This window comes from Bombus vancouverensis, chromosome 14, assembly GCF_051014615.1.
Source record: "Bombus vancouverensis nearcticus chromosome 14, iyBomVanc1_principal, whole genome shotgun sequence".
In the NCBI taxonomy this organism is placed as follows: Eukaryota; Metazoa; Arthropoda; class Insecta; order Hymenoptera; family Apidae; genus Bombus; species Bombus vancouverensis.
Window position 1 is genome coordinate 4,335,675 of NC_134924.1, and position 18,856 is coordinate 4,354,530.

The 18,856-nt window shown below is 41.8% G+C and overlaps 2 protein-coding genes across 5 annotated transcripts in view; one reads left to right on the top strand and one right to left on the bottom strand.

Annotated features, from left to right (window-relative positions):
• grh (grainy head) overlaps positions 1–18,856 on the top strand; it is a 161,794-nt gene that overhangs the window by 64,175 nt on the left and 78,763 nt on the right. The gene's annotated exons all lie outside the window — the stretch shown is intronic.
• On the bottom strand, positions 8,569–9,598 carry LOC143303597 (uncharacterized; the record flags this gene model as incomplete). Its single annotated transcript, XM_076624459.1, is given in 4 exon segments — positions 8,569–8,983; positions 8,985–9,018; positions 9,051–9,423; positions 9,467–9,598. Coding segments are annotated over 4 exon segments (699 nt in total), but the record flags the coding sequence as incomplete, so codon positions are not given.

An 18,856-nucleotide genomic window follows, 5' to 3' on the forward strand; every position in this document is an offset into this window, starting at 1 on the left:
TCTCTTCGTTTCGCTGTTCTTCGATCTGCTTGGAATTACCAGCGGCCGTATTACATGCAGAAGATTTGTATGCCAGTTTCACGACGAGCTGTGCGCATAGCCCCGCTCTGTTCAACAGGCAATTACTCCATCGATTATCGTACAACTTCTCACGAGCATGTTAACTAAAACTACCCGACATGGAAGACGAAACGAAACGATCAACCTAAATAAAATGCTTGACTTGCAGAAGTAATTACGTCCGTCGATCTGTGAGATACATTTTGACCAGGCTACGACGGGCAACTAGTTGCGTAGCAAGTAGAGAAAATGAATTATGAAACATGAATCTAATGTCTCGTTCGAATTGGTCACGTTACTAAGATTCACGTTAGAGCTTGAATAACCTGATTTCAAGTGCATGCATAATGCAGGAAGGAGATACGCGTATGTGAAATTTAATGTTGATTACAGCATTAATTATATTGTTATATGTGTATATTCCATACGTACATTCTTTTGTTCGTTGTATTTATTTTAATTAATATTCATTCTATTATTATAATAATGATAACTGCTGTCCTTTTGAGTCGAACAAATGACAAGTTTCATACTATTAAAAAGATTTCAAGTTGCTCAAACTTACGTATTCTCTGTCGAAGGTTCGGACCACTGTTTTCTCTTTGTACAAAAAACATCACTGCCACGATAGAATATGTAGAAAATTGACGAAAATTCTAATTTATTCTTTGAATGCGATTAACTACAGTTACGAATAATGTATTCGAATAACAATAAAATTCGAATGCAGGTAAATTGGACAAAGCTTCACCGCGAGGCTCATCTCGAACAACAGATAAGTCCGGCAACAATCTTCGGTGAAACAATAAATAAAAGCACGAACAGAAACGACGCTTATCGTTTATCGACGCTCCAGCTACCGGTCGTTCTACGATTTTTCACGGACTCGTGTCCTCTTATCGACTGTTACATCTCGAACGCTGTATGTCCGAGCGTGTATCGCAGATAATTTCGAGTTTTTGCGCGGGACGACTTAGTGGGTGTCGGGCGTGGGGCAGAAGCAAAAAAAGGATCGATCGGTTTATCGTGTCTACGCGTTAGACGTCGCTTGTTCCGCGTGAAATGTTGCCACACCGGGTAACCGAATAGTCTCGTTTGATTTCAGGTGCCGGTAGTGAGAGCGGAAAACGCCGACCTCGCTCGTTTACTACACGTATTTCGTAGCGAACGAGAAATCTCGACACGTCGAGCAGATCGGTTCGATTGACCCGCGGAATCCACCTTACGAACCGAGTTGACGCGGGGAATGACAGAGTCGACATGTGAAATTTAACATTTTTCCACAGGGTGATGCCCCGTGGTTGAAATTGGTTCTGTCATTATCAAACAAAAATATATTGGCAGCCATGAACGAGGCACGAAGATAGGTAAAATTAGATAAAAGATAGGTAAAAAACCTATAGGTAAAAAAAACAAAAAAATAAAAAACGAACAATTGACGAGTCTAGATTCTCTCACGCGATCATAAAACTCTTTTGACAATCGCCTCTTTAGCGATAAGGAATACGCATACATGTTCTTTTATTAAAGATCGTAAGCAAACAAAAAGAAGTCAAATTTTAAAAGACGAAGAGTTTGTTCATTGGTAAATAGTAAAGTAATTTTCTACTCGTAGCTTTCTATTACAAAATCGTTCCCTGAAACGTGTATGAACGCAATTACTTGTAAAAGAAAAATATCCGAGGAGAATTAGCGTTACTGTCCTAACAAATCGGTACGCAAAGCTTTGGCTGTTCCAGCTGTAGACAGGACCCTGAGAAAAATCTGCTAAATAATTTTCGTTTTCCAATGGTTGGCTTCGAAAGTGTTCCGCTTTTCAGATTAATTTCTGCGGAGCATTCGGCCGGAAAACGACACGTCTCGCGAAAAATTACGCAATTTCACACGACCGTCCGTCGAAATTCGATCGGTGGCGCATGTTGCGCAACACGATATAATTAATTCACGGTACATTTCTCTTGGATGATGTGGTTCTTTTTGTCTTCCCATTTCCATTTTTTTTTTTTTTTTTTTTTGGTTTATTTTTTTTCCTTCTCAGTTAGTTCGACCATTTTGTACGTTGGACATACGTGGAAATTAAGAACGCAAACATGTATACGACACGGACTATTTAATGTATTAATGTTTTCCGGATTTTCGAAGCGAGTCCACGAAAGGTTTAGAAGAAGTTTTCCGCAATTAGCTTGCAAGAAACATTTTAATGGAAGTGGACAGACCTTTGCGAGCGTATTTAGTATCGGAATGGAACATGGTAATTAGAAAAGATTATGCAACGCAGTTCGGTATAAATTATTATAAGGGTACGTGACGATAACGTGCAAATATTAATTTCTATTGACAGGAAAAAGTTGTTTGGCTTTTCAGGAGGATTTAGAGATCTGTTCCTTGTACGAGATTTATATAAGGATATATCAAAATGTGTTCTATTACGTGCGTTAATTTTATAATAAATAAGCGATAACGACAGTGATAATAGGCACAATTTTATATGATGTATTTATTATGCTACGTTTCTTGTAACATTATCAAAACATCTTACGATCGATATAATAGATTGACATAGACAATGATATTGACAATTGACAAATTTCAAACAGCTTTATCTCGCGTACGTAAATCAGTTTATCATTGTTCTAAATCTAGTAAGTATCTAAAGTTTTGTTGATCGATATTTGACATCTTTCTTTATATCTCAAATTTATTTGCTTACTTACATTTCCTATGCTTCTGCTTCTTATACTTTGATCAGATTTGTATTATTTAAATAGTATACATGTACGTACATGCACTCAAAATATCAACTAACCAGACTAGGAAATTCAACAGAATTAAAAATAGAATCCACCCTTCAACCATTTCTTCTTTCAAACTCGTTCATCCAAGATTCCGGTGAAAACTTCATTTTATCTCGATCTGTCCCGAAAAGAAGAGACCGACTAAGCGCGACCATTTAAATTCGAGCCACGTTTCAAACTAAACTTCCTCCCATCCCCGCGCAAGAAATTCGAACTCACGTCACTACGAAGACGCGCGCTACTTTGGAAGAGAAAGAAATTATACGAGGAAGGACGCGAGGGTTTTCGATCAAAACCAGCAGAGGAGGAATCAGATCAAAGGGGAGAAAATTAAATGACGTTAAAGCGAACGTACGATTATTGTACGAGTGTAAATAGCCGAGGCAGACAAGCAAAATAATTTTTAAAAGCTAAAGAAAGAAAATTAAATAATTTTAAATGTCCAGAGGAAGAAAATTAATTGATCTTAAATGTCTAAGGGAAGCGAATTGAGTAATTTTAAATGTCTAAATAACGAAACCAAATAAGAAAGAGAGAGAGAGAGAGAATGAGAGGTGGAAGAAACTGGTGAGCAATAAAAGAGCATGGTTTGACATTACTGTCGCTGCGTACGCGAGGGGATACTCGTTTACTCGAGAATATCTGCGGTAGATCTCTCTTTCTCGCCGCGGTCCCTGGTCAGATACGATTGCCGGCCAGGCCCTTTTATTTACAACGACAATGACAAACGTAACGACAATTCACGGTTATACGCGGGCTGGCCGCGTCGCACGGACATAACGTGCGACGTCGTTTTTATGAAGCGCGGCAAGAATTCGAAAGGAGAGCCGATAAATCGTCCGAAGCGCTTCAACCGCGACGCGTGTAATCCCTGTTCCGTCTCTTGTGTGTTCGTTCGACTAAACCGCCCCGCCTTTCTACCTCGATCTCTTGCTCGCTCAACTCGTCGTGAAGAAGCTTCGCGGGAACCTTCGTAAAGCGTCACACGATTGTATAAGTGGAAAGGTAATTCGAGCGAGAGAAAATACCCGATAGCGTCGTTCGATGCGATTTCCGATCAAGATTGCCGATGATTTCTATCGAGAGGAATTTCGCGTTACTGGATTTCTAAACTCTTTCGAGATTGATATCGCGCACAGTATTTTTGCTGCCAACGCCTGAAATTATTTTATGGTAATGTAACACATTATGACTTGTGATATGTAGCGTGGAACAGATACGATATACTCTTGGAAAATTCACAAGTTACACAAACGTACTCGTTATAGAACAATATGAGATGCTCAGGCAAAAGAATGGTATCTAGTAGTCAGAAATTCTTCAACGTGGAAAGCAATGGAAAAGTATATTAAGTTCACAAAAAAAACTTTCGGAATGTTATAGGATAATGAGAAGGACAAAGAGAAAGTGATATTTAGAGGCAATAAAGCGTTCGATTAAAGAAACGTACGGTTAAAATTTATGTTTGACGAGTTGCAAGAAAGCTGTCTAAAAAATTCTAAATTGAACGTTCTAATGCCCGCCGTACGTGTACTTTCAGAGAATATTTAGATAAGAATATTGTAAGAAGTTTTTTTTAATTGATTCCCTAATGGATCGTAATATATTCTAATAAGACTTGACGATAGCGGCGTTTCGCGATACGTCTGACCAGTAACAGGCGCTTACTACTTACGACCGCTGAATCAACATCAAATAATTCGTCGCTAACGGGGAAACTACACGACCACTTTCGCCAAGCACGATCAGGAAATAAAACTTTAACGTGCTCGATATGCCGTCTATACTTTGGCATTTAATTTTCCTATCTTTATTCCATAGACACACGAACGCATCGTGGAACGATAAAAATAACCTATCGATCCGAATCTAAGTGTTAAGCGGCTGAGGTTTCATTAGACGTAACGATACCGTGGAAATGTCTCCGATGTAATTACCATGGCGAAGTCGAACTTAAGACGAGTAGAATTTTATACGACAAGTCAACGATGTTAACTAATGCAGGAAGTGTCGTTGGGTTCGTTAACGAAACCTGATCGACATCGATAGATTTATACGTAATTTACGAGGTGTCACTCGCCACTTTCTACCTACGAAATCCACTGGTTCGAAATCCAAACCTTCGAATCGTTTGATTCAGGAAGAAGCAAAGTTTGAGTACGCCAAAGAGCCTACCATTTCGTGTATAATTTAATCAATAATAACAATGATTCTAAATCACGATAAGTAAGAGTCGATACCGGAGAAGAACGATAAATAAAATTCGTTATTGCTCGATAAAATCCTACTCTCTAGACACGTGTCTGTATTCAAGATTTTGGTCTTTGAATCGTACTAAAAATTCACGCTAAGAATAAACGAATCAAGTCGATCGCGCGTGTAACTTATAAAGTGCTAAATACAACGGTACGTGGAAATACTTTCTGTATTACTGTATAATTACTGTATAATAAAATTAAAAAATAATACGAAAATAACGCCGTCCTTTGCTCTCCATTTGAAAAATTTCGCTCACAAAACAGAGACGAGAGTCGGCTAATAAATACAGTGTCACCGGATCATTAACGAAACTGGTTCGAACAGGTCAAGATTTTACTCGATCAACAGTACCTAACGCTCTTCACCGGTTTTTTTCCCCTCGGCCTTCCGACTTCTCTTCGCCGCGCTGTGTTTCCCTTTTCTCTCCCGGGCCGGTCGGAAGAGCCCATGTCGGTGCTCTGGATCGGCAGTAGCCTCGTTATAGCTATGAGATCGGCTACGAGGACCGCATCTGTTATGGGCGTAAACGCGGATCGACAAGCATGGAAAAATGGTCGTCGAGCGACGAGCCGGTCGTGAAACTATCTCTTATTTGCGAACCGCGTGCACCACGGCTTCGTTAAAATAGCCTAGGTGTGCACAGCTCCGGCGAAGAGGTGAAACTCGAAGTCTAACGCGTTTCGAAGGCGTGGTGGAGAGACAGAGAGGGACATAGAACGACAAGAGGAGAGGAGAGGAGAGGAAAAAAAGGCCGAAGCTCGCAAGAAGCGGAGATCCGCGTTTTCCACGCCCGAGGTTCTGCTGAAACGGGCGAATTCAATCATTACGGGCGTGCTCTGGGTGACATAGAGCCCCGATGAAAGCGTTTTCATTAAATTCGAACGGATTCGTCGGATGCCGCGACGTTCGCTCGCGTCAACTCCTCGCATTCTTCGATGGAAAGGTTCGATAGGCATTTAGGGGTAGACATTTAGGTTCTGTAATTAGCAGCAACGTTACACTGTGACATTCTTTTCTTTTCTTTTTTTTTTATCTGGACTTCTATCTTCAATTTTCTCGCGCAAACTCGTAACATTCTTCGGTGGAAAGGTTCGATAGATGGAACAGAGATTTAGGTTTCGTAGTCGCTCGCTGTGATATCTTCTTCTTGGACTTTTGTCGTCAATCTTCTCGATTAGATACAGTTGGATTCTTGGTTTTTTTAATCGATGATTGAGCACTTTCGAAACTGGGTATCGCAGAATTATCGAAGTTGAGACTTTTGCAAGGCATATACTTTGGGCGACATTGAATCGAAACCTGGATGGCGTTCTTTCGAAAAATACGCTTAAACATTTCGCAGGTACTGTTAGTTTCGACCAAATTTCGAATGGCGTACGATACTCAGGGAAAATCAATATCTACGAAATTTTCAAATATTCTTCGAGTTTTTTTTTTTTGGTTCTAGAATCCTAAACTTTGATCCCTGAACTTAACTCCTCGCCTCGTAATATCGTTGCATATTTCTCGTGAAAATATCATGCTCGTACTACGTATCAATTATTACAGGTCAACGTTAAACAAACACGAGTATTGTAATTGCTTTTAACCGATGAAACACAACTTCAAACCAAGATTATCGAAAACTGTTCGAATCGTCGGTATCTCTTTGGTCGTAAAACGTCCTAGAAGAACGAGGATCCGCCCAGATTTCACACGCATTGGGTCTTTGACCGAACCGAGATGATCGAGATAGTTAGCGGTGACATTGCAGAGCGCGAAACTTTCGACTCGAGTTTCCATCGAGGAAAAAAGATCGGGGGTAATGGAGATCGTTGCTTTTCCACGCCCGAGGTTGTTCTGCTGAATTATTCGTAGCAGAAGACGAGGATCTACGTGTCTGATCTCTTAACTCGTTCCACCAGCAGTGCGCATACGGAAGGTCATACCCGTTCTATAGCGCCACTCGATTAGCGGATCGTTTCGATAAAATCTAACGTTCGCTCGGTTTTGCAGACACCGACGTGTTTCGTGGTATTTAATCATAGGCCAATATATAGTTAACGCCGATGGCGCCCAGCCACGTGTGTTACGCGTCTTTTTCTAACTCCTTTCACTCGTCCAGGCTGTTTCCTAAGATCCGATATTCCACTGTGCCGTCGTGCACAGCATCGAACATCGTGCTGCTACCTTTGAGAAAAATCCGATTGTCGGTGAAAGATCGGCTTTATGGAAATGTTTCATAGATAAGCGTTACATTTTCAATGATTATTCCAAAAACTAATATAGATCTTCGAGCGGTAACTTTCAATGGTGAAATAAAGTAAAACGTAAATATATGTTTCGTAAAATTTTGAATACTTTACGAGTGCTTAGAAGAGAACTGTCTCTTGGTTAAGGGTATCGACCCTTCGCGTACATGCAAACGAACCTTTACGTAATAACATGTCTCGTGATAAAACGTATCTTACGTTTTACTTCTCGCCTCCACGAGGCACGCGGATTCTCCTAACAGAATCCAACTACATCCACGACTGTTTCAAAATCTAAAGGTACCGTCACTCCTTCAATCACCAAAAGATCCCTCGCTAAATCCCATTTCCAACAATCTACGGCACGAAACGCATTCGCCGATCAGGGACAAACAACAACAACAGAAAATATCGGTCAGTCACACCGAGGAATGCTATCATCGTGAAACCAGAAACACAACGTGGCGATCCAGTGGCCGGTACCCGACGTCCTCGAAGCTCACCCCCGGAAGAGCCTAATGAAAGAATCACCCTTTCCTCCCTGCTGTATAAACTACCCCCACCTTGTCCTCCCTTCTCTCGCCTCCTTCCTCTTATTTCTCCGTCTTCCTGCTACCGTACGTATGGAAACTGAAGCTCGCCAGGTGGGGGGATAGGACGCAATCGCGACACGTTAAACGTCCCCGCAACAACCGGAGTCACGCACTTACGCACCTAGAGAAAGAGGTGGTAAGAGGCATATAGAACGAAGGAAGAGGGAGTCCTAGGTTTCTCACTGGTTGAAGAAGAAGGGAGAAAAGCGAGAGGGAGCGAGACAGAAGTGGGAGAAGGAGAGAGACGCGTGTACGCGAGTGAACGAAGACTACCAGTGGTGTACGGTCGGCACACGGGGGTAAAATCCGTAGACGCGTGCGTAGAATGTGTGCGTGCAGGTAGGACGCGTGTAAGAGCGTATACACGAGACCCGCTGGCTCGGGGACCGACGAGAGAGTGCCGCTATCAAACACGTATGGCGGCGATCGTCGTTCCGCTAGCAAGAAAGAGACAGAAGGATCAACGCGAAGTACGTGGTAGGGATAGAGGCGGGCCCCGGCACACGCAGCGCTGCCGTGTGTGAGCGCGCGCGCGTCACGCACACGCACACGCTGAACGTGTCTCTGTCGTGTGTACCGGGGGACACACGGGTAAAGCTCACACTTACCTGACAAGATGTAAGTTCAGAAACTGGAAGGTGCCACTTCTGCACAGTCCAATACAAGACACCGAACCGGAAAGTTCGTCCCGAAAATTAGTCGGTGCGCTGTGTACGCGATTGTACACCGGTGTACGGCGGTCCTAAGTACATTTAGGAGGAAAAGGTCGTTGCGAGAGCAAAAGGTCGAGAAGGATCGAGCGGAGGAGTGCGAAAGGCGGTGACCTTCCGGTGGAAGGTGAAGGTGGCGGTGGAGAATCGTTCGGTGGTAATTAGTTGGAGAAAATTACTTAAGATAGCAGGATACAGAGAGAAGGATAAGAAGCGGGAGGAAGAAGTACGCGAAGGCGTAGAAGGTAGTGAGGTGAGTCTCGCTTTGAGCGGAGAAGGGTGAAGAAACCTGGAGGTGGAAGAAGAAGAGACAGAGGACGAAAGTGGTGGAGGTGAGGTGGTAGTGGTGGTGGTGGCGGTGGTGACGGTGGAGGCTTGTGGAGGAGGAGAAGAAGCTGGAGGATGAGAAAGACGCAGGAGGCGGCGGTGAAGGCGGAGGCACGATAACGAAATAAGCGGAGATACGTGAAAACGTATCGGGACACGGAGAAGTGACGGTGAAGAGAAGGAAGAAAACGCGACTCTCGTCCGATCTCGACGAACGGTGGACGAGGAAAAAGGGAAATACAAGGAAATATATACACCGCTCTGTGTTTTCGTTCTCTTCGTTGTTCGAAGAAGAGAGGCGCGTATCGTGCGTGCGCCGCAGACCGCGGGAAACGCGTTGTCGTCCGCTTCTCGATCCGATCGACGCTGCACCGGGGCAAGCCCGCGATACTCTTCCGATACGCGCTCTCGATAATCGCGTCCCGTAAACTCTTTGCCCGCCGCGATATTCATCGAACGTCGATCACAAACGTCACCGGTGATCTCGTTTATCGATCGTGCATCGACAAGTTTACGATGGTCTTTCGCCGTATAAACGCGCGGTCTACGACGAGGACGATGATGAAGACAACGAAAACGATGATCGTCGAGAGGCATCGTATACGTATTGGATGATTATCATATTAATGAATGCGCATCGCTGCGACTCGACCAGCCAGTTCGCGAGATAGGCTGACGAAGGTGGAGCTTGGTGAGAGCCACGAGCTCGAAAACCCGTGCTCGATTTCATTCGCGGTGGAACGCTATCGATGGTCGATCGACGAATGCACCAATTTCCCGGTGACGCTTTTTCATCGTGAGTTCAAACTGTGTGAAAATACCTTGACCCGTACTTTAAGATACGAGGTGTTCGTGAAAAGTGTCGTTCGAAGAGGTACAAAAGTGACGGAACGTATACATGGAGATACATCCGTGCTGTATCTACCATCAAAAACTTGAGAAACGAAAGACGACAAAGTGTACGTGTGTGTAAATTATTGCTGTCGTTCGTTTTAAAACTGCAAGAGGAATTGTTCGAACATTCCACGTGTCCAAGGAGTATGTTTTACCCAGGATAAACGATCTCGAGGCGAATGTCGTCGGATCGGTAGCTACCACATCGGTCGCTGACATTGGATTCGTCCGGAACAAGGTAGCCGTGAGTTTTATTCTTTGACCTTAATCGGATCATAATTTTTTGGAATAGCTGCAACTATCGTTGAAAGCCACCGATAGCCTACTGAGTGGAGACTTTGCCGCTCGATACGCAAGACATGTCGGAAGTTGACCGTTACCCCGCGAAGACCGACGTTACTTCTTTTTACGCGCAAACGATTTTGGCGCGAGTGCCGCGAGTCCTTAATGGTATCGCGTTTCCAACTGGCCTTGGAGGCTCGTCATCGTGAGATTTCGTGTTCCTCACCGAACGACTGTTTCTCGTTGCCGTCGTCGTTGTCGTCGTTGTGTTCCTCTCGTCACGGTGTTTTCAACCGTGCGACGTTGTCAGCCTCGCGAACCCGTGTTCTCCCCCGATATCCGGTCGAAACTTTCAGAAAACTTTGTTTTTCGTTTTACGGTCCCTACCGAGCATACCATTCCGTTCGGATCGGCCAGTGTTTTCTGTTTTCGAATGTGATCGCATCAACGTACCTTGTTTTTCACTTCGATGAAAAACGTTAAGAGTGACATCGAGTCTCGTGCAGAAATAAAGGCAAGTCGTTCGCATCGAACGAAGTTGGATTTCTATGTGGCAGTTTCGAAGGAAATTAGACTTATACTATGGATGTGCATTCTTTTATGAAAAGTTGAAAAGTGTAAAAATATTCAAAATGTCAATAATATACGAAAAAGTATAAAATATATAAACTATTTGTTATAATATTTAGTTGGTGAATCGTGTGTCCAGTTAGATTCCATTTTTCATAATACTATGAAATTGCATAGAAATCCACAGTCTACTTGAAATCTCGATGGGAAAGATACTATTTCCATGAAAAACCATATGGCATTGATTAAAATATAAAATATTGGATTTATGCAAAAGGCAATTTTCTTCCGATCGTCAGAATATTTGACGAATCGTAAAGTATTTGAACTTGTCTCTTCGCAGAATCTAGCGATTTCAAAGATGCTCCCTTTCTTGAAATTCTCCTTCAATGTTCATGTATTATTGATTAACACTCGAATGCTTAAAAACGCGTTGTCGCTCGTCTCTAGGACTGTTCAGTATTTTTACCGTGTTTCGCTGTCACGCGCGAAACGCTTTCCCACGATAAAGAGTTCGAAGACGCAGGGTAGCGGAAAATTGAAATTCATTCTGATAAAAGTTATCGATAGCACTCGTGACACATCGTGAACGTTTTTGACTTCCGCCTCGTATGCATCGAATTAGCCTCGATTTGCGATACCGTCACTGTACGCTGCACGCGATTCTTCCATTATCCAAATTTCATTTTCTAAGACAACAGAGATACGCTATAAGGCAAACAAGTCACAAAATATTTTATAGAAGGAAATTTCAGTGAAAAATATTCATTCAGACAAGTGGTGGAAATTTCAAAAACACGCTGACATGAGTATATTATACGTATAATTCACTAGACACTTGCTAATTTCAATTAATATAATCAAGACAGGTAGGCGATATTTTACAGGCACACTCACATACACGTAATTCAGAGAAATACATGCATACAATTACAGATTCGCAGCAGATACATCAACGATACACTATAGTTTAAACCATCGTATAACTCGACTTCCAAACTGGTCTTGTCGAACAGAGCCTAATTAATATTAGGTTGCCCGGAAAGTGTCTTTCTTTTACAGAAATGTCTTTTACAGCAACGCATCTTTATACAAACGTGAAACCTAATCTGTCGAACGTTGTGATCTTTAGTTTGATAGAACAAAATGAATCATACGAAGTTCGATAAAATAATATAAAACAGAAACTTTTAGAAACAGAAAGAAACTTTTCGGACGACCTAATACATCATCCTCCAACTGCAACAAATTTATCATCTAAGTTTCTTGATCTTGGGCCGAGCGTTCAGTAACCTACGAGCGGGAATTTTTCTCTGTCCAGAATAACTTTTATTTCGCCTTATTTTATTCGATGTGTTATAACACACGTGATACCTGGTTGAAAGGCGAGTCGAAAAACTAGAGAGCACACATATAGATACCTCTGACTCTGTCCGCAACGATGACCCTTTGCTAGTGCCCAGCTTATGCAGAGTCTACACAAAACGGAAAGCCGAAATAGGGTCTGAATTTCCCATGGGTACCGCCTAATTATGTCCATGGGACACTCGTTCCATTATGGTATACGCATTGAGCATTTGCTAGTTACCCTTTTATGCTAAGTGAGAGCAGAGCCAGTGGATGACCCTTGGAATGGGTGACCGCTTGTGGACGGTCTGGCCTGCCGGACACTTTCCTGATCATCCCTGTGTACCCACGAAGACCCGCAGGTTCCTTGCACTATAGGGTGTCTTCTAAATATACGTAACACGTCGTCGCACCTGGGCCTTTGCTGTACGATAAATAATTTACCATTTAATAATATTAGTAAACGAGCAAGTATAAATAGACGACGAATGTTGATACGTTTACGAATAACTTGAATATACAAGATATTTATATTATTAGCAAACTTGTTCCTATGTTATTAATACGTAATTATGTAGGCATAACAATTCGGGCGATGATATTAGTGTGATAATATTAACAAGATGGTCGTACGATTAATGCTCGATGTAAGATACTACGTGTTAATCAGTGGAAAATTATTGGTTTCTTGAGAATATAAAAGCTACCACGTGAATCATTTCTTTGCTTCATTAAAGAAGTTTCCACGCTTTTTCTGTTTGATATGAATCGGAAAGTAGTGGCCTCAGGATTTCCTTGTATTTATTGAATTTATTAATACATTACGTGTTATGAGATATATCTCGTGTTTTTTATTCAGTCACAAAAAGTTATTTACGAGGCATCTCAAATCTTACCCTGTTTTAAACTATACGAACAGCGATAATTTTATTACAAGTCGAATATAACACGCTAATTACTTAGATCCAAGTATTTTAAGATTTCGTTTTACTTAATACCATCTACGTATACGAGAATGTCCTACCGCGAAAATCAAATGTAGATACCTGACAGAAGAAACGTTTCATTAGAAAGCAGGGATGCGTGCACTTTATAACGAACCATAAAGCAACATTCTTGCACAAACCTACGTCAGAGACTTGAACGATCGATAATGAGCCACCCTGTATGCAGCGGAACGCGCGTTCCCGCGAACGTCCGTTGAAGCTCCTTGACGACAGTTGGAAAAAATTCAACCAAAAAGGTTAGAGGAAAAATGCACGAGCGAAATAATACGTGATTCCAGTGCGGGGACACGTACGTCGATCGAGTTTTGCTGCGAGAGGTCCCGGCGGCGGACGATCTCGCAAGCGGCCACCGTTTAATCGACAATTAGTCTGGAAAGGGCGATCAACGGCGTCACGAGAGCCGCGGGATAATCGCTGCCCCGGAGGACGCGAGCCGCTTCTCGTGATCCTCGTGCACGCTTAATGGAGCTATAAAGCCGTATTAAGATTAACTGTTCCTCGCAGGCCAGTGCTCCAATTGCGTAACGGAATAGCAGAGGAATTAGAGTTGGCCGCGCGTTACTCTAACTCTGCGTTGTCGGTTCGAGCGATAACGCGATCCATTTTACGAGATCGATCGACGAGATCGTGACAGGGGTTGGTTAGAGTTCGTGTTGTAGCATGTCTGCACGACAGGTTGCGCGGATTTTATACGAAGATATTTCACGTGGAAAATACGCAAAGATCGGAGTAGACGTAGTAGATAGAGGGGATTAAGTAGTAGACCGTGTGTGCTAAGTAGGTAGCGGTGTTGTAGACTTTTTTTCGTTAAGCTGTTATTCATTGTTGGCATATTTTATCGTTGAGACGATGACGACGACGATAGTAATGTCTTTATTGCGTTTTGTTAGTGTGCAAACAATCGAACGATATGTAGCGAGTTTCTATCGAACTGAAGCACATGCTGTTGAATCGAAGTGTTGTCAAGAACGTTTGAGAATAAGCGACTTCTTTGGAAGGCGCACAAGTTACGCTATGATATCCTTTGCTGTGTTAGATCGTACGATGAATTCTCTTCCGCGATGAGACCTTGATTCAATTGTATTGTTAACATAAAACGCTTGGACGTTTCGTTCACGAGGCTTTGATCCATAGTATCTTCTATTAATTGTATAAATTTCTTAAAGCAGTAATTTAGTACTTTATTTAAAATATTATCTTAGAAATACGCCATGCCTGAACTACTTTTTTCGAAAATAAAGCTTGTTCAAACTGTTATTATTTGATCAAAAATCTTCGTTTTAAAACAGGTTATGGTCAGCGAAAATACTGGTTTGGACTAAGATGGTGGATGTTTATTACGCAACGACTAAATAATCTTAATAGAAGAATTCTCTAGAATCGTTATTTAAATAGAACCACCCTCCCCTGACATGCAATAACCAATATGTAAACACCCAACAGTAGCTAAAATTTCACAAACTATTAGTACTTCCTAGATACACGCAGTAAACTCACGATTTCCTGAATTTAATCTCCCGCGATGGGAAAAGCTATTAGATCCTCGAGGATCGCCCAGAAAACCGGGCGTATAAATTGAAACGTCGCGAGTAAGGTAGAAATGAGAAGACAGAAAAGCGTTGGAGCTTCCGATAATCGGGCCTGAAGCCGGTATCAGCTGCTGGTAATCGGCTCGGAAATCACATTATCACGATACCCGTGCACCGCGTAAGCAACTCTGCGAAAAGAGAAAATCCAAGGAGCAACGCGGAGGGAGGATGGCAAATGATACTTTCACGGTACATTTATCAGCAAGAACTGGCAACGATAATAACCCAATAGGCAGATGTTATAAATTGTATTACCGTATGCTTCTTTATAGCGTGCTAATTAACCGCGTTCACTACCGGACGGAACGCTGTTGAAATATGACAATGCTCGCGCCCGCGGTGGACGCTGCGCAAAAAGGAACCCCGTGAAAACCGACAAACCAGTTTCTGCTTTATCCGAAGAACTTGGTGCATGCGTTAAAATAAAGAAAAAAGAAGAAAAAGGAAAAAAACGAGGAAAAACAGAAAAAAAGACAAATGGAAAGAAATGGAATACGTCGGTCACGTTCATTCGGTAACGAGTTAAACGTTTCGCCGATTCTGTGGAATCGCGTGACGATTCGTCCACACGCATGTACAGGATGTTGCGGTGATCCTGTTCGTGTGAGATATCTTCATTATTTTAAATAACGAGGCAGAATATCAAATATAAAAAGAATTGAGAAAAATATGTAGCGACAATGGGACGCAGGTGAAAAGAAAATTTGTAAGCCGATAAGATAGATACTGTGTAAGCTCTTGGATAAGCGTATTTTAGTATTTCTATACTTTCAAACGGTTATTCCAACTGGCTTAGAATTTACAGTTTCCCTGTACGCGAAAGATTTATTTCGTCCTCGAGGAAGGAAATTTTCTTCCCTGTAAATTCACGATAGATGAATAGTTTGATCCGGACAGATAAACGTAAGTTACCTATTCGCAAGAAAAATGTTATATTTCGTTGTGAATACGCGTGCGAATTTTTCTATCACTGTGCTATTTAAAACATCAAAATTAACCCATTAGAAAATCATTAAAGAACGTTATATCAAATATGAACTGTTAGAAAAGCCACTATTGTCATAATACTATTACTACTACTACTACTACTACTACTACTACTACTGCTATTACTACTGTCCTTTTCTCGATCCTAAAAGTTTCACAAATAATATTCTCACCTATTATTTGAAGTAATGAGTTTATCGTGACAAGCTGTGTATGCGATACTGGGCGAAAATGATGTTTACGAGTACGACGACTTCGCAGTTGGACGAAGAGAATCGAAGTGGTCCGCAGAAACGTTTCTGTGGATCACGCGAAAGCATAATAAGAAGGGATTAACGGATATCCGTGTTTAAGTTGTCAGGGCTCTCGTTCCCGCGAGTAATACGACGCAGCAACGACAAAGGATCGGTTGAATTAACCCCTCGGATCCATCCGCCTCACGCGATATGTCACCTTCGGGAGAAACGATTTGTTTCGGATCTACATTGCGAATCAACGTAAATAAACAAAGAGAAACGTGCTCCGCGTGACGTTCCCTCGTATTAACGTTGCTCGTTGCCTCGTTAAACGTATTTTACGTTGAACGTAGCACCGTGCTGGAGCTAGTAATCTCTTAATCAATGCTACTTATATTAAACTACTAGATTATTTTTCTAGATAATATGATAGAAGCAAAAGATTGCATTACGTGTTATAAACTATGGACAAGTTCTACGTTCATTCCTTGGATTTAATCAGTGATATAACGAAGAATATATTTAATTGTATAATTGTTTCTTTGTAAATGACAAACATATTGTTTACCGATCATCCGTCAAGATCGCTGTGCTTTTATACTTAATACAGATTGATTGTTATACTCGTGATATTATAATTCCCCTGCAGACGAGCTAGATCATTTATGTCCACGTCTAATTTTTCAGCATTCTAAGCTCTCAAGAAATCTAGCAAAATTCCAACGTACCGAACGTCTCTGTTACTTCGTACGATCGTTCGTTAAGCCAAATACTTCGAATATTTTTCAACATACAGATAAGAATTCCTTTCAAAGAAACCATCGATAACCCATTTATATTACAAAGAATTAAAATAAAAGACAACACGAGTTTCAACAGCGTTTCACAGTGCAGACCACCGTAGAGTTTTGTACTCCTTACAACGCGTTAAGAAATTAGAGGGATTTGGACAAGGGCGTGCGTTTGATTTCGATATGCAAATTAACGCGTGGTCTCTCGCGGCGGCGTTAAATTGGACTCACGCCTCTTTCTCCTCTTCCTCTTCACCGGCACTTCCTTTCTCTCTATTCCGCCGTGAGACAGTCGCCAATTTCATTTGCGCTAATAACACGATCGTTAACCCAGTGAGAGTAAGCCACGGGGTGTGCGCCGCGTTTCCTTCGGCCGGCTGTTCACGCCGCCACAATGCCAATAATGGTGTGGCGTTTCCGGTGAATGGCAGCGAAGGGGGTAAAAGAGCCGCGAGGTAAAAGCACTCCCGTCGGGTATTGTCACGCCATTCGCTACTTACCGAGACCATTTCTTTTCACCGTCGTGTCTTCGTTGCTCTATGAATATTTTGCTCCTCGCCTCGAACGACGTCCTTTGGTAACGACGTTTCCGTTGCGAATCTTCTATTTCCTCGTGCGAAATGTTGGCGAGAAATTGTGGTACAATAGCGTTACGAAATCGGCTAACAAAGCGCTGATTGTTCCTATCGTATCACGTTGAATCTATTCCAAGCTCGAGAAAGCGAGTCGAGATTGCACTCTCTCGCAGGTGAAGTTGAATTTAAAAATTTGTACAATCTCGCGTTTCCAGGAAGATGTCCAGTTCTGACGTTAGAGCGTTCTTGACGTACGTGTAGTTTCCTTGATTCGATTACGCTTTTCAGCCTCTTTCAGTTTCGTCGATTTCATTCAGGTTTCGATTTCTTTATTTCCTTATTTTAATTATTTTCTTTTTTATTTTTATTTCATTTATTCTCTTAATTGTTTTCTTCTATTTCAAGTCGATATATTTATCGATTAACGCTGCAAGTCAGCTATTTCTCTCCGTCTTTCAGTTCCATCGATTTTACTTCGCTCTTGATCTCTCTTCTACTCGAGTCGATATAATCTGAATGCTTTAACGAAACATGTAGATGCATTTTTTTACTTCGCGAAGGATAAGTTTAATATGTTTCCTCAAAGATACTTGGAAGTATCTTGTCGAATGGAAGAGTGTGGTGTTCGAGTTAACCGCAGGCGCGGTTTTTCTGCCGTTCTAAAAATACGCTAGAGCATGCTTAATCCGAGGCACAACTCGACTCGACGAGAACACCCGTAGGCGTATTGTCCTCCAGTTCTCACCAACGCGACTGCCTCGAGCCAACTTAATTTCCTCTGTTATCCTAATGAACAGATAGAGCACCGTCTGTCAACACCTTTTACTTTTTTCCTCGAAATTAAACGTACTTGTCTGGATGGCAGATAAAAACAAATGATTATATGTTTGGGAATCTCTCGGGTTAACGCGAAATATCCGCAAAGGTTGCAACAGTGGCAATGAAATTCATGTTTTTGCATTCGCATCGAAGTAAGAAATTTTCGCTACCGATACTACAACTACTCTTGTATCTGTGATATAGTACAAGAACAGCTTCGTCTGACGTTCGTCTGTTTGATCAATTATTAAAATAATAATACAGTCGTAAAAAGTTTTTACAAGCCTTCAAATAGTTTCACGAGCCACTGTACTTGATCTCATGATTAGTTTCCAACAGATAGAGAACGAAGATCAACAAACGACGACCGACGAACGCTCGCATGAATCCAAACGATAATATTAACGCAATTTTCTGTGTTTGTTGGTACGACGCCGCAACGAGGCAAAAAACAGGCCAAGTAATTAGCGTAACACTATCGTAACCGGATGTCCAAGCGTTTTTTGCCCTCACTACCACAGGCTGATCCATCTTTTTGCCCGTGTCGTTCTGCAGTTTTTCGTATTGGTTCTTGACTGAGAGGTCTCGTGTCTGTCGTGATTTCGCCGATGATATAGTAATGGTAACACGTCGAAACGTTTGCACGCGATAAAGTAATGAATGGAAGAAAAGGGAAAATAGGACTTGCAATATCGTATCGTCGATTTGTTTATAAATTAGAGATAAACGTTATCTTAAACTCTTAATTTGAAATTCAATTTTTCTAGAAACTGGTTGGAAAATT